This window comes from Thunnus albacares, chromosome 4, assembly GCF_914725855.1.
Source record: "Thunnus albacares chromosome 4, fThuAlb1.1, whole genome shotgun sequence".
Lineage (NCBI taxonomy): Eukaryota > Metazoa > Chordata > Actinopteri > Scombriformes > Scombridae > Thunnus > Thunnus albacares.
Genome location: NC_058109.1, coordinates 20289817 through 20317072, shown reverse-complemented (window position 1 = coordinate 20317072; position 27256 = coordinate 20289817). Strand labels below are relative to the sequence as shown.

Below are 27256 nucleotides of genomic sequence, written 5' to 3'. Positions count from 1 at the left end.
TGATAACTACATAGTATGCTCATTGCATCAATCTTGTTCGTATCTAAGCAGTTGTTTAGGGACTTGATATTAACTTTTACGACACAGGAGAGCTTTAAAAACAACACTTACACCAAAAAAAAAAAAAAACAACACTTCAATGTTTAGCTGTTTAACAGCAAGAAACATTGTATATAATGGAAGCTATACAGAACGGCTTTCTGTGAAGCTCTACCAAACCATCAAACAACTGCTGAGGTCTGAACAGAACCCATAGCTCACTGTAAACAAGCCTTCTACAACAGCTGTTAAAAAGCTGTACACAACCAGCCAATATATCTACCAAATAACTACATACAAACGTATTAGGGCTACCAACCATTTGCTGTTGCTTTAATAATTCAATGTAGTGTGATTGAGTACAAGAGGTGGCCTAACTCTGGTACAGAACAACTTCAGGTTTTCAAAACAGAAACAGACCCGAGACTTTCCTAACCATCAAGAACCAAGAAAACAACAACTACTTCTTATGTATTCTTTATTACCTCAATTATGAATGAGACCCTGCACCTGTCCAAAACATTTAAGTATAGACCAAACCGAACGTTACCTGGAAGTTAAGACTGTAGAAAAGCTTGGAGATCAGAGTGAGGGAGGAGAAGAGGACCTTCAAGGCATTGATGTCTGTAGCATGAGTCTGACACAACTCAATAGTGGCCTGCAACAAAGAAGACAGAAAAGTAACTATAAATGCTTGGTCACATTAGAATGTCATCATGACTCAATCTCAATATTTGTTAGATATTATATGCCAAATAATGTACTTGTAGTACTTGTAAATTATTACAAACCTTGAAAAGCTCTGTCAGAGGTAGGGCAAATGTGTCCAGAACTAGTTTGATCTCCGACCAAAGTTCATTTGACTTGAACTCATGGCGGTACCTTAGGAGGAAAAAAAAGCAGAAAGGGGTGAGACAAGGCGAGGGGGAGAAAAGCTTTGAAACTTTCTGTATTAAGTTAATCTTTTTTTTTTTTTTTTAAAGATTCCACAGATTAAGAAGTTAGTGTTACCTCTTGAAGAGGGAATGTGCAGTGCGAAGCACTCCATTGATGATGTGGAAGTCTCCACTTCTGAAGCGGGTCACCATCTCTGTGAGAAGGTCAGGCCACTTTTGAGGGAAGTCTTCCCTCCCTATGATGCTGATAGCGTCACTCAACTATGGAAACAGATGAACAAACAGTGGCTTGGTTGAGAAATCTTCGTTCACACTTCAAAATCAGGGCAGAATAGATCAGACCACTTGACACACTGTGACATGTGATAATGTACCTGTTTCTGAATCTGTTCTGGGCTGCTTAGCATCAGATTTATGATGTTTGCTTTGATTGCCGTTCGGTCCTGATCAGAGATTTTGTTTGGTTCATCTTCAACCTTTGAGAAAACAAATCACAAAGTTGGATACTGAATTCAGTGTACATGTCAACAAGGCAAATACAACAGTTCTGTTCACACTTCATTCTAAATGCATATTTGTCCCTTTATAAATATGACTGACTGCATGATACAATCTAATTCTTAATGTCTGATGTTGATATTAATTAGTGAGACTCACAATGCGCCAGTTTCTTTTGATGTAGTTTTTGAATGTAACAGCGGCACAGACACGAATCACGTTGTCTTGGGACTTCTCCAGCAAAGTGAGAAGTAATAAGGGGTAGTTCTGGTTTCCCTCAACAGACTCAAGAAACTTTTCAGCTAGGAAAGAAAAAAAGATAAACAGACAACAGATGTAGCAGAGCAGAGATTACAAAATCATGTGATTAATTTACATAAATAGGTCAATGAGAACAAGATTCTTCTGAACAGTCTTAAAATATGCAAGTTCATGTGATATCATGAAGTTGTATTACCTGGACGTCGGACAGTCGGGTCTGGGTCCAGTGTTTTCCTGAGGAAATCTGTGAGGGTTTGTAGGTTAGCATCATTCAGCTCCATGCTCGTAGCCACTGAGGGTGAGAAACCAGTCAGTGAATCAATGAAAGAAAAAACACGGATGACTGACAGTGCTTTTCTCAAGAGGCTAAATGGCTTACTACATATGAATGAACGTCTAAATGCTGCGTAATGCTGTCCACAAAATTTAGCAATGCACTTACAAGCGTGTGTTTTGCCCCCTGAAGACCGCACTAACAGCTACTTAAAAGTTACCTAATGTATGTCAAGTTTAACTGCTTAATTCATCTTAAAAGCTTAAACGTCTAACAAGACCATACCACACTTTCTGCATATCTTGTTCATAGGTCCTCAACTAATTTGAGTCATTTAATGAATTCAGTCTGTCGTTGACGTTAGCTTGCTAGCAGCTAACCTAGCTACACCGGCTACATTGCCTCAATCTGGACGCCAGATCGGTATAAGTCTTAACGTGTGAGCTAACTGGCTAAAGACTGTCTTCTGCAAGTTCAAAAATAAGCACATGGTGGTCGGAATATTTCATCAGCTGGAACTTATATAAAGTGATATTTAGTAGAAGTCCACTATTGCTCCATTGTCCCAAACTAAAAACATAACGGAAAATACTATCTAAAAGTGGCATGGAAAGCAATATCCCATTTCCAGTGAATAGACTGATCCATCAGCTAGTCAGCTCCAGGTAGCCTGCTAATGTTAGCGCTAGCTTGCTAATATGTTTTGCGCTAACAATAAAGTTAGCTCATTTCTGAACAAAACGCATTCAAGATATTAGACTGTGATCCAATTTACAAGCCTGACTCTCTCATTACTGTCAAAAATAGCCGATGCAATGAGACATCTTACCGTTACAGTGAGTTTCACTCAAAGGATGGGGAGTCACACTTCGGACCGCACACTCGTAGTCGCCGTGCCAGCTTTCAAACGTCTGGAGCAAAAAGGAACTGCGCGGTCACTATACTGCGCAAGCGCAGATGTCACACCAGAGCTGTAAGGCACGCCCCTTGTTTGGCCTTCACCAAGTGCAGCAGCACAGGACAACTATTTACACTAAATAATCGTTAAAGATCTCCTCCAGACATGTTTTAAGATATATAAAAATACTTTGCTTGGAATAATAATTTGTGTCTACTATGGTTTGTCCACAAAAAAGTTCAATAATCTCATTAAAATCCCTAAAATGACATATTCTCCTTCTGCCTCATTAAAAAGAAATCCAGAATCTATAGCTAAGCAAATATTAATTTCAAAAGTTTAACTGCTGGACACAAGACATCCCCTACTTCACTATAAAGTCCATTCTCAGTGTATGTGGACTGGAGCCTTCAAGTTTCCACATCACACTTTATGCAAGTTGCATACTGGACCATGATTGGCTCCAAACCAGTTCAACAGATGAATGCAAAAACAGACTTCTAGTGTAAAAATCTGCACATAAATCATTCTGCACAGTGAAGCCCAAACATCCAACTGTAGGAACAAGAAAAACACATTTTTGTGTGGAGAGGGACTTAAAATATTCCAGTAAATTGTGATTCATCATTTCCACCATATAAAGGCTATATATGGATGTCAAATGTATTTTCTTCTTTTACTCATGGCTTTTAGAACATGCTAAAATTAAAACAGTGACAGCTATTATAATACAGTTCAAGTGAAGCATTTCAAACATTTACATACAACGGCTCCCACTTAGTCAACTCTTCACATTTTAATCATGAAAGCATGAAGGCATTCATCACAGAATGACATGTCGTAACAATAATGCACTTAGAACAAGATATCTGAAATGTAAAACGAAAAACAGCTTCAACACAGAAAGCAGCTCATATGAATACAAACACATTTTTTTCAATATAGCGACAACACAAAACTTTTTTAGTGAGCTTGTCCCCTTTCCTGTCTCACAGGTCTGGGTACAGAGGCTCAGAATATGAGCATGCTACAGGTTGTGCGTCTGACGGATGTTTAAGGTGTCTCGTAGCATTAAGTCACGGAGTCGCCAGAGTGCATCAGCCATTGTCTTGTGGGCCCCCTTACTCTTCAGCCAATGGGATGGTAGCCTGCTCTCTTGCTCTTTAGTCAGGCGCACATCTTGTTTTTGAACTGAAAGTGCAAAAACAAATTGCAGTAAAAATTTGACACCTTGTTTAGGGAATTTCACCATTTAAAATGTATTTGTAAATATCAGGATTAGTGAATATGATAATGATGTATTATTTTGAATTAGTTTAATTAGAAATAGAATGTTTCAGTGCATGTGTCTTACCCCCTAAAAAAGAAAAAAAAGCTCTTGGATTAATGCTCTAATATAGGTGCTACCAGGGGTCACTGATAAAAGTTGAACAAGCATGATCTCTAAGCTATATTATCCCAAGTCACCACCATTTTATGTGGATTTAATCAATGGCAAATAAAAATACAAGATTAACCTGAAAGGGCTTGGTCCCACTTGCTAATGGTAGATGATTCTGCAGTAAGGCCCTCAATGTATTTGAGGTATGCCTCAGAGTGGAGCAGCCTCTGAGACTTGGCTGGAGGGGACACAAACATTGGGGTGGAGGGCTGTTGGAGCGCAGGTTGTCCCATCTGGCCTTGTCCTGGGTATGGTGGTGGAGCCTGCTGCCCAGCACCCATCAAACCCATCTAGACAGAATATAATAACATGAGAACTCCATTATTTCTCAAATTGGAACAGACAGCATTTGATTTTTCATCCCTTTCTTGATATATTTAAAGCCTCCAATTCATAGTTGTGTGTCATGTCTAACTGTGTCAACATTATGTAACTAACACATAATGGTTGAATCTACATAGTCCGTTCGTTAGGACTTTAAGCATAAGATTTGCCATTTTAGCAAACTATTTAAGATTGGAATAAAACCACAAATATAAACAGTGATAAACAGGGAAACAAGAATTTCACTCTCATATCTGAAAATGGTTTAGGATGGCTTAAGGTGAACTTACCTTAACACTTCTTTGATTTGATCAGCAACATGTCTTTAACTCTGAACTGACGTGGTTTTCAGTCATTAGAACATTAACTTTTGCCATTGAACAGAAGGTTTTGAGTCCACGGATTAGACTGAACAGATTTAAAAGCTCTTTTATTCCTCAGTCTGTCAAACTATTAAATTAGAGCTTGGGTTTTTCATTTTTCTTGACCTGTGTAGGTAAGCATTCAATGTGAAAGCAGGTGATGAAACTGATTACACTGCAGCTGCTTATTATAATATCTGATATTTATATTTTTAGTGTTTGTTTTAGCTAAAGACATGTATGTTTTATTTTGTATGAATGCCATAACAGTGTACACCCTGTGATGCAAGACACATTTCTGCAAAATCTGATAATAAAATGAAATGAAATCAAATTAATTTGCTTTCTTTCAGAGCAGAGATTACCTTTACCTGTGATCCATGAACGTTTCCTCCTCCAGGTCCACCTCCCATACCATTGATGCCTGTGAGGATATTCAACATCAAGACAATGTCCCTGACAATATTTGCACATTCCTGAACAAAACTGCACAGCTCTATTATTTTTAAAAAACAAACATACTTATTCTTATAACAATTTTTTATATCTTCTATTGTTAATTTGTCAGTTATGTTTCTTTTATTTTGCAGTACTTGCCTGTTTTTGTCTTTGCACTGTGCTTATTGTTATGCATCATCAGACCAAAGCAAAATTCCTTTTATGTGGAAACCCACTTGGCAATAAACCTGTTTCTGATTCTGATTGTTACTCAGATTCTGATGTCAAAAAGTGCAGTGGGCCACTGGATATTCACAAATATTACATTAAAACACAATACTAGAAATCAACCAGTGTCATTTTCTCCATGTTAGAACTCTCATAAATGCCAATCGTTAAAGGATAAATGCTTATTTCTTAATTTATAGTATAATCCAGGTTGTGGTAAAGAGATTAACATTTGTGTGTGTGCGTGTGTGTCAACCACATTACCAACAAGCCTACTGGTAATGAGCTGAACAAATGACCTAGTCCCAGCTGAGGCTATGTGCTCTCAACTGACTAGTCAGCAACTTTAAGACCTCAGCCTATTTGTACAGGTAGCCCCTCCTTTTGGTAGACAGGAAGCAACTGCGTGGCAGGTGGGGTGGCTATGACAGCACTCTTACCAAAGTACGGCATTCCAGGGAACCCAGGCATAACGGACAGGAGATGTTGGGGAAAGACAGGCACCCCCATGTGATGTGGTGGTATGCCAGTCATACTAACCATGCCTTCAACATGGCCCTGCAGGGGCATCATAGCTGACCTATATGCACCCATCATACCTTCTTAGGAAGGAACAGTAGTAACACAAAACAGCAACATGCATCAGTCAAACATGCATCAGCTACTTAACTACCAAGCATGCATTTATATGTTAATTGATATGCGTTAATGTAATCACCAGATTATTATGATGGACATGAATGGAATTAAAAATTTTTAAAAAATGCACACTGAGAACAATTTGATGCACATGCACTACTCTCAAGCACTAATTTATGTTCAAATCCCAAATCTCAAATGGTGTACAGCAACATTTAAACTTCACGTTCTGCATTCAGATGCAAACTCTCAGCTCCATGAGCTATAATTAGAGTGTCCATCATGTGGAGTCTACTATGATGTGAAGGTTAAAGCATGAAGGGTGTTGTACACCAAATAAGGTTTGGGCTTATGAATTAGTTGAAACAATGTTAGAAGCAACATAAAATTAAATCACAGCACTGCAACATCACAAACATGCTGACATGGGTGTGATGAGGAAACTTAAAAATGTAAAGAAATCTAGCAGTTCAGCTTCTTATTCCAGCCTTCTAGAATACACTGGAGATCCATCTGGATCTATGAGGGGTTACCTGACACAGGCGTCATGCTGGGATTTAGCATCCCCATGGGGGTTGGGGGAGGCACCACCCCCATCAGTGCCCCTACTGGGGTACCTGTTCTAGGGGACGTCTGATGCTGGGCCCTCTCACGCTCCTGCTGCTCGGCCACTTTAGCTGCTCGCTCTGCAACACAATAAAGTACAGGACATCAGTCTTATATGATTCACAATTCTTTAAGCACAAACATCTGGATAAATACTAGAATTAATAAAGGTTCCTCTCACCTTCATACTCTGCTTTCCTGGAACTCTCCAGGTTCCTCCACTCTGTGCCAACGAGGCGGCTCAGCTCCCCGAAGGAGAAGTCTGGGTGTTGGGCTTTGATGACCGCCCGCATCTCACTACTGAACAGGATGTAGCCACTCATGTTGATCTTCCGCTTTGAGCCCTCCTTCTTTGAAAGACCCTTTATGGATTTTGGCGTGGACTGCAACCGTACACAGGACAGCTAATTACAAAAATCCTACCAGCTACTGTTAATTTTTAACATTTTACATGTGTAATTAAATATGCCCACCCTGACCTGTGGAGGGGTATAAGGCATGATATCCATGTCACTAGACATGGAAGATTGTATCTGAGGAAGAGACTGATCCCCTAGCTCGCCATCATCATCCCCAAGATCCTCTAGCTCCTCATCTGTCATATCAGCAAACTTAGCCTCCAGTTCCTCAATTTTCCTGTCCAGCAGAGGAGAAGGTTCCTTCTGTGGTACTATGAGCTTCCTGCATAAGACAATTAGAAAATACACTGGGTAACTAATCCGCCTTTTCCACACAGTTTCTACATGTAGGAAATACTGGCTCCAAGACTGCCACAGAACAGGAGTATAACATGTTATTGTATCTAACATCAGTGCATGTTTACTCTGCAGTGCTTTAACAGAGATACTTGTCATACTTTTCCACCTTCTAACAGTGCCAGACATCCATTACATACACATGTAATGTACAGGTTATTCACCTAAAATAGTAGATTTCATCCTCCACCACCTTCCCAGATGGTGAAAAGCGTTTAAGACCCTTGAACTTCTTCATCTGCTTCTCGCTCTCAATGTAGCGACTCTCACAGAGCAGAACGTTCTCTTCAGGCACTTCAGTTGGCCGGCATGACAGGTAGTCCTTGAAGGACGACACTACACACTTTCCTGTGAAACAAAGTGATTCAGTGAACTATAAACATGAAACATAATGCTATGTTGTATTTTGTGTTTTGTTTTATTGAGTTCAACCCAATGTACAGTAATGGAGGATACCTATGATGCAGGTCATGGGACAAGTCTCCTCGAGGTTGCTAAGAAACACTTCCTTTTTATAGAACATCTTAGTGGGTTCATGCTCTGTTTCCTCTGGGTGGATGAAGATGGGACCGTAGAAGTAGCCTGCTCCATCTCGCATCCACATTTTCTCAATCCTGTTCAGTTTTTTAAAAAGTTTAAGCTGCACATTGAAAATCAGACAATTGTATATTTATGGATACTGTAACTACACCCACATCCATTCATATGGAGTCCACATGCTCATAAATGATGGGATGCAGTTGACATGTGTCCCATGGTGATTTGGAACTGAAGCATTTAGGCTATTTATATTAAATTGCATCTAACACATCCTGTACACTGATAAGACTATCACACCATAAGTATATACTGTTAAGCGTATGAATGCATTTACTCCACCTGCCCACTCGGTGGCGCACTAGTCCATGAGAACCAATGTAGACACAGTCTCCCACTTTCAGCCACAGGTTGTTGTAACAGAGCTGCTCATAGTACTGACACCCTGGCTCCCCATTGGTCATATCCATCGGAACATCCTCCCGCTCCTGCACACACAAATTTATTTTTCTGACAGCAGGCTGTGTTTTTTATCTGTGTTCTGTTAATCTCTATAGAAACAACCAACTTGAATTACCTTGTCTACAATACCATCTGTCAGTTTGCTTTCATCAGTGATCTCTGGTGGTTTCTCCTCTTGTTTGGGGGCAAACATGGATGCCACACGGACTACAGGCAGGGGGACCTCTCTTGGAACAAACCGAACTGAGCTCAAGGGCATGGTCCACATCTTGATCTTCTTGAAGGACTTGGACTTGGCAGAGTAGCGCGACTCACAGACATAGACATCGTCTGCTCTGAAGCCTTCTGGGTGGAGTTTGAAGTACTCCTTAAATTCCACACACAATAAATATTTGGTCAAAACTCAATACACATTCAAACATCCAATGCTCAAAAACAAAACCTATACCTGACAAATATGTAGTAAAAAGACAGCATTTACCTTGACAAACATGACCACGCATTTGCCCAGAATCTTGCTGACAGGAGCTTTGTTGTAATAGTCGCTCTTAAAAACTTCCTTCTCCAAGAACTTCCGTGTGGCGAGATGAAAAGTTTCATTTGGCCTGTAGAACCAGCAGCCGTACAGCCACTTCTCACCTGCGTTCATTAAAAGTGGAAAAAAAAGAGACTGACTTAGATCTGGTCTCAATAAAAATGATGCCTTACTGAAATGGAACACTGACTGAAGATACTGTATGATAATAAATATGAATACTGCTTTTCTTACAAATACTAATTATTTTCTGATTAGTGCTAAGGGACTGACCAGTGTCGTCTTGCCAAAGGCGTTCGATGTAGATAATATGGGGCTGGAGGTTAGGCTCTGCAGGCTCCACATACACGTAGTCTCCCACATGGTACATACTGTCCTTGAAGCTGCAGTCCTGACTGTATGTGCGCTGCAGGGTGGATTGCCATGATCCTCCAACAGAGTCCTCCCTCTTCTCAGCTTCTGGGAATTCACAACACACTCAGTAAAAACAAAGCTACATGCTGAGACAACGCACGGTAGGTCAGCACTTTTATATACTGTGATCTTTACCCCTTTTCTCCTCTTCCCTCTTGATTTTGTCCTCCTCAAACTCCTTGGGAAGCTTCTCTTTCTTCTCCTTTTCCACATCACTATGCAGATGTTTGGAGGTATAGCTGAGAGCAGGAGACATCAAGATCTCTCCATTCTTGCACAGCTCATCTCTGATCCTGATGAAGAACTGCTGCAGTTCCACAGCATCTTCAAAGATCTCAGAGTCGGTCCTGTAATGAACATATGGTGTCACATTACCTTTGGCTTCATTTTGATGCAATAATCCTACAACATCAATGCACAACAAAATAATTTCAACAGTACCTCACCTATTCAAACGTCTGGCCTTTTCCAGCACCTCAAACATGTGGTCCTGAAACACATCCAGCCTTTTATAACGGCCTTGATCTACATTAGTTCTGATAATCTCAAAATTGAGTGCCAGCTTTTCAGTATTTGCAGGATCGCAGGCAGGGATCTCAGCTAGTGAATCGCTGTAGCAACGGCCCTCGTCATCTTGGTGACCAAGCACGGAAACAAATAGGCTGCGGATAAGTTCTTGGATGAGGCGTGGCACATCCGGCACATGGCCGTCATCTCCTCCCTCCAGGTCACGCCTTGTCTCTAACAGCACCCTGTGCAGCACTAGAGCATCACGATAAATCAGAGACTCGGGCTCGTTGTAAGTACAGGCATTGTTGAACATGAGCACCAAGTCCTCTACCAGTGCATCCACATCCTGGTATTTATTGGCCAACATGTGGCTCTTGATCTTCTCCATGTCCACCGGTTTCTTGATGGCGATGTAGTAATCAGGCAGCTCAGCACGGGACGGCAGCCGCAGGAAGATTGTGCTGAGGCGACGGCCCCGCTTATCTGTGTAGTTCTTGACCGACTCATAGAGCTCATTCAACTTCTGCTGTAAGGGTGTGAGATACTTGGACTTCTTCAGAGTAATGCTGTTCTTTCCTGCAATGAAATAAAATAATAAAAGTGTATGCACGTTGATAGTGACCAATCTTTCTGCTCTTTGATAGTTAACTAACTCACAGATTTGCTTCAATTGGATTCTGTCAAATGTAGTCACGTACTTATTTTCAACTTTGGGGACATCATGTCATCCTCATCTGTCGCTGGCCCAAGATCCCTGCGTCTGTCTTTCATTATCTTCTCCAGGATGTCAGCATCATTGTAGACCTTGATAAAAACAAAGAGGTTAATCGTGAAGAGCTCCTGCTTCCTATTAAAACTTTCTCTCAGGCAACATTTTACTTACAATTGATTATAACCTTCAATATAATATTTTTTTCAGACATGGGAATGTCTCTAAAACATTAGGGATTGAGAAATTAGAAACTTAGAAATTAGATTGAGAAATTAGAAACTGAATAAAAGAGCATAAATGAAATGCTTACCTGGGAGCCTTCTTCATTGTAGTGTCGAGCATTACGGAACATCAGCTTCATATCTTCCACCATTGCATCTTCAGTCATGTACTTGTCTGAGCGGATGTTGTGCTCAATCATCCTTAGGTCCATTGGTTCCAGGATCACCTTGTAGTAGTCCGGGTAGTCCTTCTTGGAGGGCTTGACCATGAAGAGATCACACAGTCTCCGACCAGTGCCAGCTTCCCGTGCCTCAGCCACAGCAGCTAAGAGAGTTTTCATTCGGTTTTTCTTTGTATTCTTCTTGTGACTGGGAATGAAGTACATATTGACAAAGAAGTGTCACAAAAAACACAAAAAACAAGCCACGAAAGAGACTTAAGGAAGTAAAGTGTGACAATATGCACCTTTTTCTCTTTGTGCTACTGGTGTCAGACGTGGCGGAGGATAACATGCTGTCTCCATCATCATCATCTCTCTGTAAAAGCTCCTTTCTCTTCATCTAGACAGATAATGGGTGATGTATAACTGAAATAGTTAGAATTCTTCTTAAAATCAGCATGTCTTTGGTATTCAAGAATGCAAAAAAAAAAAAAGTAAAACATTCTCAGCAAATCTAACACAGATGCACAACAATGACAACTGGGAGTTTGGACTGACCTGCTGAATGTGTTGAAGTTTGAGTGCGCGCTTGTAGATGGAGGAGTGAGGAACATTGTAGCGTTTGGCGTTCTCAAACATCAAGGTCAGATCAGAATCAATATGCTCAACACTTTCATATTCATTGTTCTTCATCTTGTTCCTGTGGGGAATTATGGGCTCTCACATTTGGGAAGGAGGGCACAGAAATACTGTACTGTACAGTGAGTGTGTGTGATGCCATAGGGGTAGAAAATAAAAAAAGAGAGAATGTTGGTGAAACAAAATAAAACAAATCAATGATGAAAACATGCAAAATTAGAAAAAAATAGGTAGAAGCAGAATATCTAACTTAATATTAGATATCTGAAATATCTAACTTAAATAGATATTAAACCCCAGAGTCTTTTTTCTTTTCTTTTGCTTTACTTACTCCTTACTCTTTTTTGCTTTTCTTTTGGGCTTTCAATTTTAATATTTTGATGTAAAAAAAATCAAAACATATTGAATCTGTGTTTGACATCCCAAAAGGTGGAAAAAATTAAGACAGATTCCTTTCTAGAAATGTTGTAGTTACTGAAACCACATAAACAATGTTGAGTACTAAACTTGTTTGGTTGTTATGGACACATACAAACACATGAAGTGATGCTAGCTCTGTTTTTGCCATACTTGATCTGATGGAGGCAGATGGGTTGACTGATCTGGTGGTAGTAGTCGGGATAGTCCTTCCTGGAGGGCAGCTGCAGGAACGGTTCGGAGATAAGCTGGCCTTGGCTGTTCCTGGCACCTCGTACGGCTTCATACAGCTGGAAGATGGGGTTACTCATGTCCATGTTGGAGGTCATACTCTCTGCCTCAGATTCCCCCTCATCATAGTGCACGGACCCTAAGCGATGAAGGAAGAGACGAACCAATGATGACATATCTGTCACATTGCAACATTACCCAGTAGATGCACATGTCTGTTAGATAATGACATAAAGATGTACCCGAGAGTATGCCTTCCTCATCACTTTCATACTGAAGAGCCATGGTGATAGCTGAGAGGCGGTCTCCCTGGGCAGACCTTCTATTTCTGTCAGAGTCAAACAGAAAAAGAGGAAGTATGACAGAGTTCAAATCTAAAGTTAACACGATTTCATTTCTTCATATTCCTAGTGTTGTCTCCTTTGTACCTGATGCGAATGCTGGACTTGATTGGTTCTCCATGTTCCATCTCAGACTTCTTTTGTGCAAAAATCTTTTTAATGGTGTTTGCATCCTGGAACACATATGTAGGTCATAGGTTTGTACGTCAAATACTGCTTATGCTATGCTCTATGTATCAAAGTCTAAATTACACACTCACCTTAAACACCTGCGATCCAGGCTCATTATAAGTTTTGGCATTTTTTACCAGCAAATCTATGTCTTTTGCCATAGTGCTAACACTCCTGTAGTGGCCCATCTAAAAGCAAATACATTTATTGGACATTTTATCAACAAAGTGTTGTAAATAACTAAATGTATATTTAAAAGAGGAAGTGAAAGTGTCATACCTGAATCTTTTGAGCAATGATTTTCAGATCTATTGGCTCCTTAATGATGGCATAATAATCTGGATATTGCTTTTTTTTTTTTTTTTTTTAAAAAAAAAAAGGGAAACTTCACATCAAAGCCAAGTAACTCATTTTTCTGATAATTTCTTAAGTCATACTGAGGTGCTCCTACCACTTTGGAGGGCAGCTTCTGGAACAGCTCACTGACCAGACGGCCAGTAGGCTCGGTGTAAGACACCACAGCATCTAGGAGCTGCTCAAGGACCTCTCTCAAGCAGGTAGGTGCACTCTGTCGTATACAAGTAGAAAAACAGTATCACCATCAATGATATAGATATGTATATACATACTTATTCAAACTATAGTGGAAAACAACTATAGTTGTCAACAATTATAACTACTTAAAGTTAAAATTAAAGTTAAAGTTAAAATATTGTTTTTCCTTAAAACAACTGGAAATCTAAATCTGTCAGTGGTGAGATTTGCTTGCAGTGTGTTTTCACTTGACACAACTGACAATATGAGACTATCACAATGGTATAAAGTGTAATGCATTCAGCTATGATCGTGCTTTATGTACTAAACTCATTTAGTCATTACAATGATAATGAATGCAACAAAATTCTTCAAATTATATAAACCAATCCCAAAGGAAATCCATGTTGTAGGTATAAAGTTTCTAGGGCTGCAACTATGAATTATTTTCTTCATCAATTAATCTGTCGATTATTTTCGCAATGAACTGATTAGTTGTTTGGTTTATAAAATGTCAGAAAATTGTGAAAAATGTCAATCAATGTTTCCCAAAGCCCAAGATGCAACCTAAAATGTCTTGTTTTGTCCTGACCAACAGTCCACAATGCAAAGATATTCACTTTCTATAATTTACGACATTTAAGAAGCTGGAACAAGAGAATTTGGACATTTTTCTTTAAGAAAAGAGGACTCAGAATGATTAATCAATTCTAAAAATAGCTGGCTATTCATTTTCAACCAATCAATTAGACATTGCAGCTCTCAAAGTTTCTATCATTCATTATTCTTGATTGCGTTTATTTATATCTTGTATGTCATATACCACAGTGGAGGTTGATGTTTGCCCTACGTACTAAACTATAAATCCATGCTATCAGTAACATATGCAAATGTCACCTCATCTTCAGTGGACCCTCCGGGGTTGTCTTGTGTATCATACCCATCTTCCTCATCATCATCATATTCCCCTCGCTGAACAAACTCATTCTTGGTTCGCAGGTAAAGGTCCCACAGTTTACAGGCTGCCCTGTACTCAGGACTGTCAGACTACACACGAGAAAAACATTCATTTTATGGTTGTAGCCTGAGCCATAATTTTATTTCCTTCATACATCATACACACAACTTTTATTGTTTTTAATCATATGTTTGTTACCTTATAATACGTTTTTGCATTGTTGAATAAGAGCTGAAAGTCACTGGTGAGTTGTTCAACATCATCATACTCCTCCATCTTTAATTTCTGCTGGATCTTCATCATGTCAATAGGCTGAGACACCACAAGGTAATAGTCTGGTTGATTCCTTTAAGAAATGGAGATTTGTAAATATTCAGTCTAATGTTTGTGTTAGATTGCTTGATTGGTATTAATAGTAATTTCAGGATATAGTAATCTGCACATATTTAACGATAACTCATCCCTCTCCTCACCTTCGTTTAGGAGCTCTGATGAACAGCTCACACAACATCCTGCCCTGGTCATCCTTGTAATCTCTGACTGTGTTGTACAGTTCGTGACATACAGCAATCTGCAAAAGCAAACATTAAACACTAAAAGGGATGCACGTCCTTCCCAGTGTCAGCTACTAAATCAATCAGCGTGATAGCATAATTCTGACAGTATGTTAAAAGAAAAACAGTGACTGAAATCTGTAAAATTACAGGATCCACAGTTGGAATGTTTGAGGTCCTTCTCCTCTTTCTCCCAATTGAAGACACTAACGATGAAGCCTGGCTATCGTCAAAATCTCCTCCACTCACACTGCTAGAGGGGGAGGTCGCCCTTCTCCTTTTCAAGGCCATGACGATCCCCTGAAGCAAGAGAGCCAGTAAAGTAAGAGGTATTACTGCATGGAAAATATCTTACATTAGAGACATGAACATTAGAGTTTTACAACAGAATCTAAACACCGTATAAACTATAGAAACAGAAAGAATAACCTCAATAAGGGACACTGGCTGAGCATCTTTATTAATTCTTTATTGATTCCTCACAAGACATTGTTCCTAACCTCATACTAATACCATTTTCATTGTAAAATGTGACTACTAGCTGTTTTTTTAAGAATATTTAGAGCTGGCAACACTTATCTCTTATTTGGTGCACTTGTTTTGTCTCCGTGTCCACTTTGGTTGTTGCCATGTTTGCTACAAGTATTTGTTCTGTCAGGAAAATGTGACACTAACTACACATGCTCCTAGAAATCACTATTGAAAAAATAATACCAATAGTTTTAGTTTCAGTCCATGCCATGTACACACCTATTACATTATGGAAATATAATGTCACTATTATGCTTTTTGGAATATGATTTGAAAACAATTTGGTGTCTGTGTGGTCAACGCAATGTTGAAGCTGCAGCACTTACCCTGAAAGTATAACCTGCTTATTTCAGTTGTTATAAAAAAAAGTATAATTATTGCTACTTACACTTTGCGCAATATAATGTATAGTAAAGCCCAATTGATGTATTGGTCAGCCAATATTATCGGCCAATATTGGCCTATCACAGATATATTGTTTTTTTGTTCTGTGTTTTGTTTCTTAATAGTTATTTATAATTACTAAAATGTGTGTTTATATATATATATATATATATATCTATATATATATATATATCCTGTATATACAAGATTATCAGCTGATATATCAATATCAGAATTTTTTTACTCCCTAATATCAGTATTGGCATTGACCACAAAAAGCCAGTATCGGTCGGGTCCTAATGTTAAGTGATAAATCATAAGGATTCCACTGGTTACCATTACAATACTGATGGACTAAGCAGTCCTTAATAAATGAGTGTTTATGTCTCTCGTTTTACAGATATTAAATAATGTATTACAGTCAGAATACAAGCCAACGCAATTCATTAACACACTTATTCTTTATGTAAAAACAGAGGAAAAAAGACAACATGAGACTCTCTAGAGGATGAGCAGTGAAGAAAATGGATGAATGAAGAAAGGGGAAAATATTTATTCCAAACAGTTCTTTTGGCAACATGGTAGAAGACTTAAAAACGATTAATCTGGGCATATTTTGCTGTTATTGTTTGTTTTGTTACTTCCTACATGTGATCCATGATGGGGATTTTGTCACACGTGTACATGGACCCCTAATTAAATGGACTCCTAATTAAATGCTTTACTTGAGAACTCTGCTCCTATGTGGCAACATAATTTAGCATTTCAAATGTTTTTAAACAATCCCGTGCAGCCTAATAATAAGTTTTATGTTCCTTAATTTCAGTGACAACCCTGCCAGCTGCCTTGAATCACCTGAAATGACCTTTCCTGTTACAGCAGGACCACTGCTGGCAGGTCTGCAGGTTTGACTCACCAGAAAATGTTCCCTAATGTCACGTAGCTGCGCACTGCAGACCAGTGTGCACACACTGGCAGTGAACCGGCGCACAGAGCAGCAGCTGTCTGTCCACGTACCTGAGTGTCACTCAGTGTGCACAGCGCAGACACAGACCACAGGACAGCTAACGTTAGCTACAAATAACGGCTAGCCTTCTCCATCATCCAGCGTCAGAGCCGAGACAAAGGCATCACTGTAATAATGTTACAAAGCTGCCGCTAACAGCTTCGACGACACTTGATGTTCAGACAATATTTCAGTTTAACTACTTCACATAGTTGCGTGCTTACCTTTCGCGAACACGTCAATAGACCCACAAAATCTTAACCATCAAGAAAGCCAATCACTTATCGATTTTGGACAGAGGGACAGAAGTGTGAAGTTAGCAACAAGCTAACTGACACTTCCGCTTGTTTACCTTCATAATAAAAGCTTATATCCATGAAGACAAAGTAAGAAAGTACATTTACTCATGTACTGTACTTAAATGCAGTTTTGAGGTACTTGTACTTTACTTGAGTATTTACATTTGATGCCACTTTATACTTCCACTCCACCACATTTCAGAGGGTTATAATTAATAAGAATGCTCCTTGTTTGGCACCAAATTACTGTTTTCTGATTGGCTGCTGTTTATGATCAATAACGAGACTTTATTAAAGTTTGAATGTCAAATGTCTAACTGTTGCATTTGTTTAAACACTTAAATATAATAAATATAATTTCTATTCACATGGCTTTTTTCCTCCCAAGGAAACCAATGATAATGATATTCTGTCCAGTTAAATCTATTATTTTGCATTCAGTGACATGCTTTTTAATGATATAACACAGAGTAATAATCAACATTAATATTCTGCGAAGACAAATAACCTGCATTTTAATTGATGGGGGTAGTAAGGATAATGGATAGGGGGGCGCTGGCCCAAAAAAGGTTGAGATTTAGACATTGTTATAAAAGCATTTTACATAATGATTCTCACTTCTCTTTTGCTTTTAACGTGGAGGTTTGTGAGATAATGCTCACCCCTTTAGTATACAGAAACCATATATGGTAGACAGTGGTGGAAAGTAACTAATCACGTTTACTCAAGCACTGGGCTAAAGTGCAATTTTGAGGTGTTTGTACTTTAATTGAGTATTTCCATTTCATGCCACTTTATACTTTCATTCCACTACATTTCAGATGTCTACAAGTTGTGAACAGCTCCACCAAATAGTGATTTTTCCTTCTAAACTTCTGACATGGTTTCATTTCAATAAATGTTCAAATGATCCAATATTTCACCAAAAATCAAAGATTAGAGAAAAAGTCCAAAGACTGAAAACAGATTTGTGTATCAGAACTTTGTTTTTTCTTCTTTCCTCTCCCATTAATCATCTCACGACCCCTCAGATTTATCTGGTGACCCTTTGGGGGGGCCCGACCCCTAGGTTGGGAACCACAGAACTAACTGTATATAAAGTAGTTGAAACTAGCTCCACATCTAACAGCTACAACAGTAACATGCTGCTTACACACTGATGCTTCAATTGTTAATAATCTAATGATGTCATATATAATAATATATCAGTCAGAGGGACCAAACCACTACTTTTACTGCAATACTTTAACTACATCAAGCTGATAATACTTCCTGATAATACTTGATCTACTTTTACTTAAGTAGGATTTTCACGCAGGACTTTTACTTGTGATGGAGTATTTTTACATTGCTGTATTGGTACTTTTACTAAGTAAAGGATCTGAATAGTTCCTCCACCACTGATGGTAAATGGCGCAATCAAAAAATACAATGTGTAAACTACGACGTCACTGATTTCCTGTTAGTTGAATTACAATTTACAGATTTGCTCACCATGAAACCTTTCTTTGTCAAATGAACAAAAGCAATTCAGCTCTCTCTACATAAAGCTACACCATTAGCTATCCTTTAATATATATCCCCACTAGGGCTGAACGATTTTGAAAAAATATCTAATTACGATTATTTTGACTGATATTGTAATTGCGATATGGTTTTGCAATATTAGAGTGAACGATCATTTTTACATTATTATTCTCATTTTCATTGAAAAACATAATAAAATCATTATGGTGTGATTTTTGCAGGGATCTGTACCAAACAAAGAGAGGAGACCATCCCATTAATTGCTCAGCCCTAATCCCCACAAGCTCATTTTTGCCACCTTCACCATCATCAAAAGATGTCACACTTGTTTCCATGTATGATGTGAACAGCTTAGGCCTACAGTTTTTACACATAGACGATTAGTTTCAAGTCCTTCCTGATTTCATGTTATGTTGTGCCATCATACATCTGACTGTTTTTGAGTTACAGGTTCAGTTATTTCTTTATTTCTTCTAGTTGTAATTTGCTGTTGCTATGTTACCAAACTCATCCTGAATCCCAAATGACAATATGGTGCCACATGTAAGATGTGCACTTGGCAGTAACAGTTTTTAAATACAAACTGAGGTAAACCCTACTAGTGACTTGATTTTAGTGTTTACTGCCATATTTTCAGATCATTTTTTCATAACTTAAAAGTGAATGATGATGGTTTGCTATCTTTTGTTGTAATTTATTAACCAGACTAATGTAACTACTAGACATTATAAAATAGTCATGTTTGCTCATGTCAATAGCTTATAGAAGAGAAAATAACTATATGGATAAGTAATGGGTAAGAAAGAGAAACTGTTCATTTGTCACTTGTTTATGAAAATGCTCTAAATTGTCTTCAATCCATCTCTACTGAGACATTTTGCAGGCAGTTCAGACTAGGTGGTCAAATGGCAGTATCACAGTGGTCTGTCATTTGCTCAACAGTCTAAAGGGTTGCCAACCAAGAAAAACTGCCCCAGCCTCACACCCCCGAGGCCCCAAACTCAATGAGAGTAAAGGCCTATTATACATGTCTGTGCCCTTGCATGTTAATCTTCATTGACTGACCCTATCGGACAATATGTTAGCACAGTGCCAGGAGCAAGTAAGTACATGTGATAATGGGCTAATCAGTCCACTAGTTTTATTTGCTGGGCAGCTCGCTAGAGGGTCACATGCAATTGCACTGCCATTGTGAACATGAAGAATTTAAGTATCAAGCAGAGAGAATTAATTAAGAATAATTAAGTAGAAACACAATACATGATAGGAAAGCATCAAAATGTTGATGTTGGTTTTGTGGACAAGCAGAGGGTGGTTTGTTTGGAAGGATAACAGGGTTACTGGTAAAACCCTGTTATCCCTGAGTTACTGGGAGATAAATGAACAATGAAATAATTGACTCCAGAAGACGGTTGTAATTTAAGCCAGCTGCTGTAAAATATCATGGAATTTTCCTTTCAATATTTCATGCACCCTTAAAGAGGATTCATGATTACCACTCCTCCAGTTTGGACAGGTTTATACCACATTTTTGAGATATGAGCAAGTGTATCCATGAAAACAAAAATATTGCCTAGAATGTAGTTTGCAACAAGTGCCACAGTATGATAATAAAACAGGCAAGACAATAATAATCAGTATTAATGTCTAACATCAGGGAAAAGTATGAAGTCAAGCCAATGAAAACGACTGAACAAATGAACTGTATTTCAAATAATGAAATAATGTTCAGGGTCATTCAATGTGTTTAACAGGAAGTAGCATATAATGCACTAAATTGACAGGACAAGTAGTTATGTCACTGGCTAATATTTATATATTTCCCCTTGAGATGAATCAAGTACTCTCTATCTATCTACCGTAAATCCTCAAAGGAGAAGAAGAAATATCAACAGAGAAGAAACCTGGAGCTTCAGCAGCGGCTTTAACTACAATAAGAAAAACCAAATCCAAGTCTAGACCTCATATACTGACGGAGATTTGTCAAACATTGTACAGAATTCACACAGGTGAGGTGAGGTGGGTTTTGTTTGGGTACCAGCTCACATGGCTGTAGAGGAAGGCAACAAGGAAGCAGATAACATGGCAAAGAATGCTGCTCATGAGGATAGAGTAGAAATAGCTCTACAATACGGTCTGTCACAATATTGTTCAACCATAAACAAGTCAGTTTAAAAATTGTGGCAAAATAGATGGGAAAAATAAAAGAAGGGGATGGCTTAGTTTGCAATACAGAAAACTGTGGAAAGAGCAAAAAAAAAAAAAAAAAACAATTTTGCCTGCAAAAGAAAAGATTCAGTTGTAATAACCAGACTGAGGCTTTGGCATTGTGGGCTTAGGAATGAGCTGGCTCTGATTGGAAAACACCTGGATGGAAAATGTGAGTGTGGAGGAGCAGAGACAGTAAAACACATTCTCATCCAGTGCAAGAATTACTCCTATCAAAGGAGGAAGCTGTTCAAAGACCTGGGAGCATTTGGAGGAACTGTTTTTACTCTGCACACTATACTCAACCTGGATAACTGGAGTAAGATGGAGAAAATGCTGGAATTGGAGTGTTGGATTATACAACAAAATATAAAGAACTGTCAAAAAGGAGCAACCAATAAAAAACAATAGCATCTAGTCTGGTAAAAGCAATGGGAGGAAGAGAGGAAAGGACGATAGTTTTAGTTCAGAGAGTTCAAAAGAAAGTGAGTTGTGCAGGAAGTAACAGAGGAAATTAGACAATAATACCAAGACTTGGATTTGGACAGACTAAACAGTACACTATTCAAAATAGGTAAACATAATCCAGGCAGATGTGAATACTGTGGGGGAGAAGAAACAGTCGAGCATCAGAAATATGAGGCAGAAAGAAGGCATCTGATTCAAAACCTAAGAAAGATGAAGGTGCACTTTGACCAACAAAAAAACTCAATAAATAAGTGTTTTCAGTATCTTAGACTACCTAATTTGATTGAGAAGATATGAGTTTTTTATGAATATAGTAAATACTAGACTTTCTGATCCACCCTCCATACCAATTGGTGGCGGTAATGCGCCAATTCATTGTTTGCCAACCGCCGATTAACCTCAATAAGAAGAAGAAGAGACCCGGAGCAGGAAGTGTATATTCCTCGGCCCCATGTGTTGCTGTTCACTTGTTCATTCATTCTTGAAACGGCAACTTTAGCAACATCACCCATTGTTGTGTTTTTACGCAACATAGACACCATCGTGTTTTTAGGATACGATAAACTGCAAATAAACTAGACCAAAAAAAACTGTGGTGTCATTAACGCTAGCTAGCTAAGGCTAAGATAGCGCGAAAGTTGTTTGGAAAAGCATATCTGTCTCGAGTGAAGATTGCAAGTGCGTTGTCTGGATGAAAAGTGCTGTGGATACTAGCATGATCAAGGAAAACCGCTGGAACATACCCCCCAATGCTCCGGCATGCATGGAGAAGCATCTGTGCTCGGCGCAATACAGAGCAGGTAGGTAATAAGGCAAGTTAGTGTTGGTTACTCAGGTAAACACGTGGTGCCGCTAGTTGGTTTGTTATTAGTCTGCCCACATCTGGACTGATGTGCAATGATCTTCTGGTTAAGTTTGGTGTATATACAGTCCAGCAAAATGTTGAAGTCTCTCTCCACTCAAAAATGTGTTTTTCCTCTTGTTGCTACAGTTGAATGTTTGAGGTCCACTGTGCAGAATGATGTATGTGCAATTTGACAATAGAAAGCTGTTTTCACATCTATCTGCTGAAAGTAGAAAGATTCTCTGTGCTCATTGAAAATCTTACTTTAAGGGTGGGCCTACGAGCAGGATTTGTGACATCACAACCAGTTTTGAAGCCAATCCTGGTCCAGTATCCAATTTACTCAAGTGTGATGTGGAAACTTGAAGCCTCCAGTGCACAAACACTGAGAATAGACTTTACAGTGATGTAGGATAAATTTTGTGTCCTGCAGTTAAACTTCTGATATGAAATATATTTACAGGTTCATAGATTTTAATGAGGGAGAAGGAGGAGATGCAGATTTTAACCTGATTATTATACTTTTTTCTGGAAAAACCTTATCAGACACACATTCATTTTCCAAGCAGATTATTTCTGTATGTGTTAATACATATGTCGGGGGATCTTTAAATAAATAGCACATTTGTTTATCATAAGGCTTTAAAATAGGTACAAGTGGCTGTGAGAATGAGCAACCATGTTGATTAAACTGCATTTCACAGCTTAAAGATGAGCAGCTTTGACAATTGGATGCCAGCCGAATTGAAGAATTTTGCTCTAAATGACGGCTGTCACTGCAGCATTAAAAATACAGGTGTTTTGTTAATGGGTTTTTTTATTATTATTATTATAATCTCTTTTCTCAGATGGCACCCTGCTGCTTGGTGCCTCCAGCCTCACTGGCAGGAGCTGGCAGGGCTCTGTGTGGATCTACAGTGACCCTGAACAGGCCCCCAATGAGGGATTCTGCAAAGCCGGTGTGCAGACTGAGGCTGGTGTCATAGATGTCAAATGGGTGTCAGAAAAGGGTGTCGTTGTTGCATCAGACTCTGGTAAGATTCAGACTTAAGTCATAAATCAAGCAGTAGGATTTAGATATGATTGTTAAACTGGATGTGTTTGACTGTGCAGGTGCCTTGGAGCTGTGGGAACTGGCAGAGGATGAGCGCCTGCTGGTGAATCGCTTCACCAAACAGGAGCATGACCATATTGTTACCACAGTGAGCCCCGTAACTGGAGCAAGCAGCGCTGTGACTGGCAGCATGGACTGCAGGTTAGACTCTGTTTTACATGGATAAACACACTGTTGCATAAAGTGTCGCTGCAGAACAGAGGCATACTTTTAACTTTGGTATTATTTATTTATTATTTATTGGTTTAATTTATCACTCCTTTCATCACAATTCATCCATTTCCCTCTCTTCACTACAGAATTAAAGTCTGGGATCTCAGTCAGGAGATGGTTGTCACTACATACAATGGTAAGAGAACATCTCCAAACTCTTGTCAGAATAGCTAGATGGTAGGAATGGACCATGTTAATTTATCTTGAGGACACATTTAGTTCAAGTTTCTATTTTTGTAGGTTTTTACATTTGTCACTAAGTGTATATTTCTCTTCAACCTAAAAATCTATGTCACATGTATTGTCTATCATTATGTGTATTTTGGTGCAGATCCAGACATTTTCTAATATTAAAATACAGTTTTAGCTGTCTTCTGAAAAACTAAAGGGCTCACTCACAATAGGTTAGTAAAACCATAACTGAATATGCCTCTTTATTCCTCCCTCAGCACACACACAGCCAATCAGTTGTGTTGCCTGCAGCCCTGCAGACGATTCTCTCTTCATCTCCTGCGGTCAAGTAAGATACCAGTCGTCATCATCAGTTTCCATGTAGTGTTGTGAACACAACAACAAACAAACAATAAATAACAGAACCTGATGCAAGTAGAATTTCTAAAATACTGTGTAACAAAGATAATCCAGCAGTAATTAAGATGATTAATTTGTGAGAGAAAAGAGGACTGTAAAAATACATCCAAACTTAACCTGTTGTAATCTTTTAGGACGGCCGTGTGTTGATGTGGGACAGAAGGAAGCCAAATAAACCAGCCTCAAGAATAGGTGAGCAACCTTTCCCAGCTTGGACAACTAGGTTTTAACATTTTTTCCAGGTTATTGACAGTACTGGAATTCATTTTGCTAAACAAGGCCAACTGTACATTACAGATTAAGTGTCACCAGCCACCTAGTATCTATTAATAGTCTGTCTAGGTCATTTCTTGGTGTTGGATCCTGTCAAGATGCTGTTTTTAATTATTATGCATCTTCCATTGCTCTCTGTGGTTTTGTTTTAGATTTAGAGGCTCCCAGCTGTTCGCCTACAACTGTAGCTTGGCACCCCCACCACAGAAGCACCATTGCTTTTGGTAAGGACCAGCAGTACAGATTGTTTGAGTGACAGAGGCTCTGAATTAGTAGTCCCTGTGTTTTTGATCATACTTATTGTGCCTCAGGTGATGAGATGGGCAGAGTGACAGTGAAGGATTTCCTGGGAACAGAGCCGGCTCGAGTGGAAAATGTCCACAGCCGCAGAGTTAACGGGCTAGCCTTCTCTACACATAGGTAAACATAAATTCTTTCAGTCTTCATAGTCTTTTATCTTGCTCCTCTCTGAATTTTATCTCCTTTCTCTTTTTATCCCAGTGCCTCCTTGCTAGCCTCCATTAGCGATGACTGCTCCCTCACTGTTATGAACTCTGAACTCCGAGAAATGTGAGTCTTTGCACTTCACACTAAAAACCCCTGACCAGTCTCCTGCACCATTCAAAATACTAATCATGTATTCTGCTTCCGTAGATTTAGAGATCGGCGACACCAGGACTTTGTCAAAGGTGTGTGCTGGCTCCATGGCAGCTCCAACACCCTCACGACTGTAGGCTGGGATCACCTTGTGCTTCACCACACAGTGGATCCAGCTGCTGAAGCTCCCAACTCCTCCTCTTAGATCCAACAGATGATCACATACCTTGGAAGAGCGACGTTTAAAATCACTTAACCTCCTCTCTATTTTTGAGGGGTGTATCTAAAAAATTAAATCTAACATGTCAGTCAGGAGATATGGATTAAAGTCGCTCGTTGTCATTCAGTCCCCGAAAATATATGCACAATACTTTGGCTTTTGCTCTTCCAATCCTTGCCTTGATGCATTAAAACTCTACTGTACAATACAGTCTCTCTTCACGTCTTTCATACTGTATAGCATTTCCATCCAGCTGTAATGACATATGAAGCCACCCATTTGTATTCAAAGTTTTACATTAAAGGTAACTTAATGTTGTAATAGCAATACCATTTTGTTATTTATTTGTGTTTTCTGGTGTTCGATATATGTTATGTGTACCTTATCTGGGTTCATGCTGCAGATATTTCCCATATACTGTATACTTATAAAACGGTGTGGCTGAGGCAGACCCTATTGACCCACTGCCGAGTCAGACGAGGGTAGTATGTCTATGTGTGACAAGTGTGGGCGGTTGGCTCAGAAGTTAACAAGATTACATGTGTGATCTGCCATCAGTGGCAGGTAAGGTGTCATTGCTCATCTGTGTATGCCATAAATATTTTCACATGTCGCCAGCACAATGTGAAATGGCTAATAATATAAACTTTACCATAATAATAATAATGTCCTCAGATGCCATTTTCTATAGTTGTGGTGAACAACAGCAATGTGGCCCACCATGGTAGAAAGCTGTTATTTTTAGCCATGCTAGGGGCGTGGCTCAAGGGATGGCAATGTGAGTCAGTCCAGACAGAGAAATATCAACAACTAATGAATGGATTGCCATTACATTTAGTAACTTTTGCCATCTCACTAAACTATAACATAAATATTATTAGCATGAGCATTTAGCTCAAAGCACAGCTGTCCCAACATGCAATCTCAGAACTGCCAGCATGTGAAGTTGAAGTATTGTTTCACAGTATTGTGTTTGACAAGTAGCATGTCCTTAAAAGGAATTTGGTAAATTACCCATATCATCAAAGAGTACATATATATATAAAATAAATCCTTCTCTCACCCCCCTCCCATGGGGCGGGGGTGGTGGTGGTGGTGGTGGTGTGTCTTCCTCAAGCTTGGGTCCTCTACCAGAGGCCTGAAAGTTTGAGGGGTCAATGCAGTATCTTAGCTGTTTGTAGGACTGCTCTTCTGGACAGAGACCTCAGATGTTGTACCTGGAATCTGCTGGAGCCACTCTCCCAGTTTGTGGGTCACAGCCCGCAGTGCTCCGATAACCACTGGCACCATTCTTGCCTTTACACCCCACATCTTTTCTAGCTCCTCTTTCAGCCCTTAGTATTTATATATATAGAACATATACATAATATACAATATATATACAGTACATGCATACACATACAATGCACACACACACACACACACACACACACACACACATATATATATATATATATATATATATATATATATATATATATTGTTAGGGTTCATACTGTACTGTTGTGACTGAAGAGATGTCAGAGGTAATTAACAGTGGAATTTCTGTATACTGAGTAATTAGATAATGTTTTACTAGATGTGATTAATTTGAGAAATTAATTTTAATACTGAGATCTACAAAGCTCCTGAATCTAGCCTCACCATGTCAGGAAAAATGTTACATTTTCAACATTGCTGATGAAAGTCTTTATGTTGATAGTGGAACTATGATGACATTTTGTTAAAATCTTGCTCATATGCACACCAAAAAGCACAATGTTGGCTGTGTTTCTGTCTACAGGGTTCCTCTCATGGGGCTTTATGTTGCTTTTAATTTTTTCACTTTTCATCAAGTTTTGTTAGCCATGTGAACTGCTTCTGATGTAGAGTTTGTCTCCAAGTCAACTTTCACTTAACTAATGACCAACAACGTAATGTCTCCG

At 39.0% G+C, this 27256-nt stretch overlaps 3 protein-coding genes across 10 annotated transcripts in view; 1 reads left to right on the top strand and 2 right to left on the bottom strand.

The window, feature by feature from the left end:
* cse1l (CSE1 chromosome segregation 1-like (yeast)) overlaps nt 1-27256 on the bottom strand; it is a 287251-nt gene that overhangs the window by 7310 nt on the left and 252685 nt on the right. The window contains exons 1-7 of one of the 2 annotated variants that reach the window (XM_044347906.1): nt 2798-2910; nt 1891-1986; nt 1593-1735; nt 1310-1411; nt 1051-1196; nt 831-921; nt 590-697 (exon numbers count right to left, since the gene is read on the bottom strand). In XM_044347906.1, coding sequence (XP_044203841.1) covers nt 590-697; nt 831-921; nt 1051-1196; nt 1310-1411; nt 1593-1735; nt 1891-1975 — 675 coding nt within the window. In that variant the 5' untranslated portion in view covers nt 1976-1986; nt 2798-2910. Of the gene's footprint in view, nt 1-589; nt 698-830; nt 922-1050; nt 1197-1309; nt 1412-1592; nt 1736-1890; nt 1987-2797; nt 2911-27256 lie in introns of those variants that run through there. The other variant, XM_044347907.1, reaches the window with a different exon arrangement.
* Nucleotides 3648-17324, bottom strand: LOC122980155 (protein polybromo-1-like). Of its 7 annotated transcripts, none has more exons than XM_044347898.1 (30): nt 17202-17324; nt 15207-15356; nt 14976-15073; nt 14701-14848; nt 14442-14591; nt 13462-13578; nt 13290-13358; nt 13100-13198; nt 12927-13012; nt 12741-12826; nt 12421-12637; nt 11770-11911; nt 11517-11611; nt 11140-11419; nt 10816-10921; nt 10054-10693; nt 9743-9954; nt 9467-9652; nt 9140-9297; nt 8774-9025; nt 8539-8684; nt 8116-8273; nt 7824-8007; nt 7378-7585; nt 7086-7287; nt 6832-6984; nt 6100-6261; nt 5359-5417; nt 4384-4597; nt 3648-4057 (listed from the first exon to the last, which is right to left on the bottom strand). In XM_044347898.1, exons 2-30 carry the CDS (start codon nt 15345-15347, stop codon nt 3894-3896), a joined length of 4932 nt encoding a protein of 1643 aa, XP_044203833.1. In that variant the 5' UTR covers nt 15348-15356; nt 17202-17324; the 3' UTR covers nt 3648-3893. The 7 variants fall into 7 exon arrangements, with proteins under 7 accessions (XP_044203833.1, XP_044203835.1, XP_044203836.1 ...); XM_044347900.1 differs by having other exon boundaries at nt 7384-7585; XM_044347901.1 differs by having other exon boundaries at nt 5365-5417; nt 7384-7585.
* On the top strand, nt 21880-25660 carry wdr77 (WD repeat domain 77). The gene is made up of 10 exons (XM_044347966.1): nt 21880-22279; nt 23172-23357; nt 23437-23578; nt 23737-23786; nt 24100-24170; nt 24376-24433; nt 24667-24738; nt 24826-24934; nt 25016-25084; nt 25169-25660. Exons 1-10 carry the CDS (start codon nt 22171-22173, stop codon nt 25314-25316), a joined length of 1014 nt encoding a protein of 337 aa, XP_044203901.1. The 5' UTR covers nt 21880-22170; the 3' UTR covers nt 25317-25660.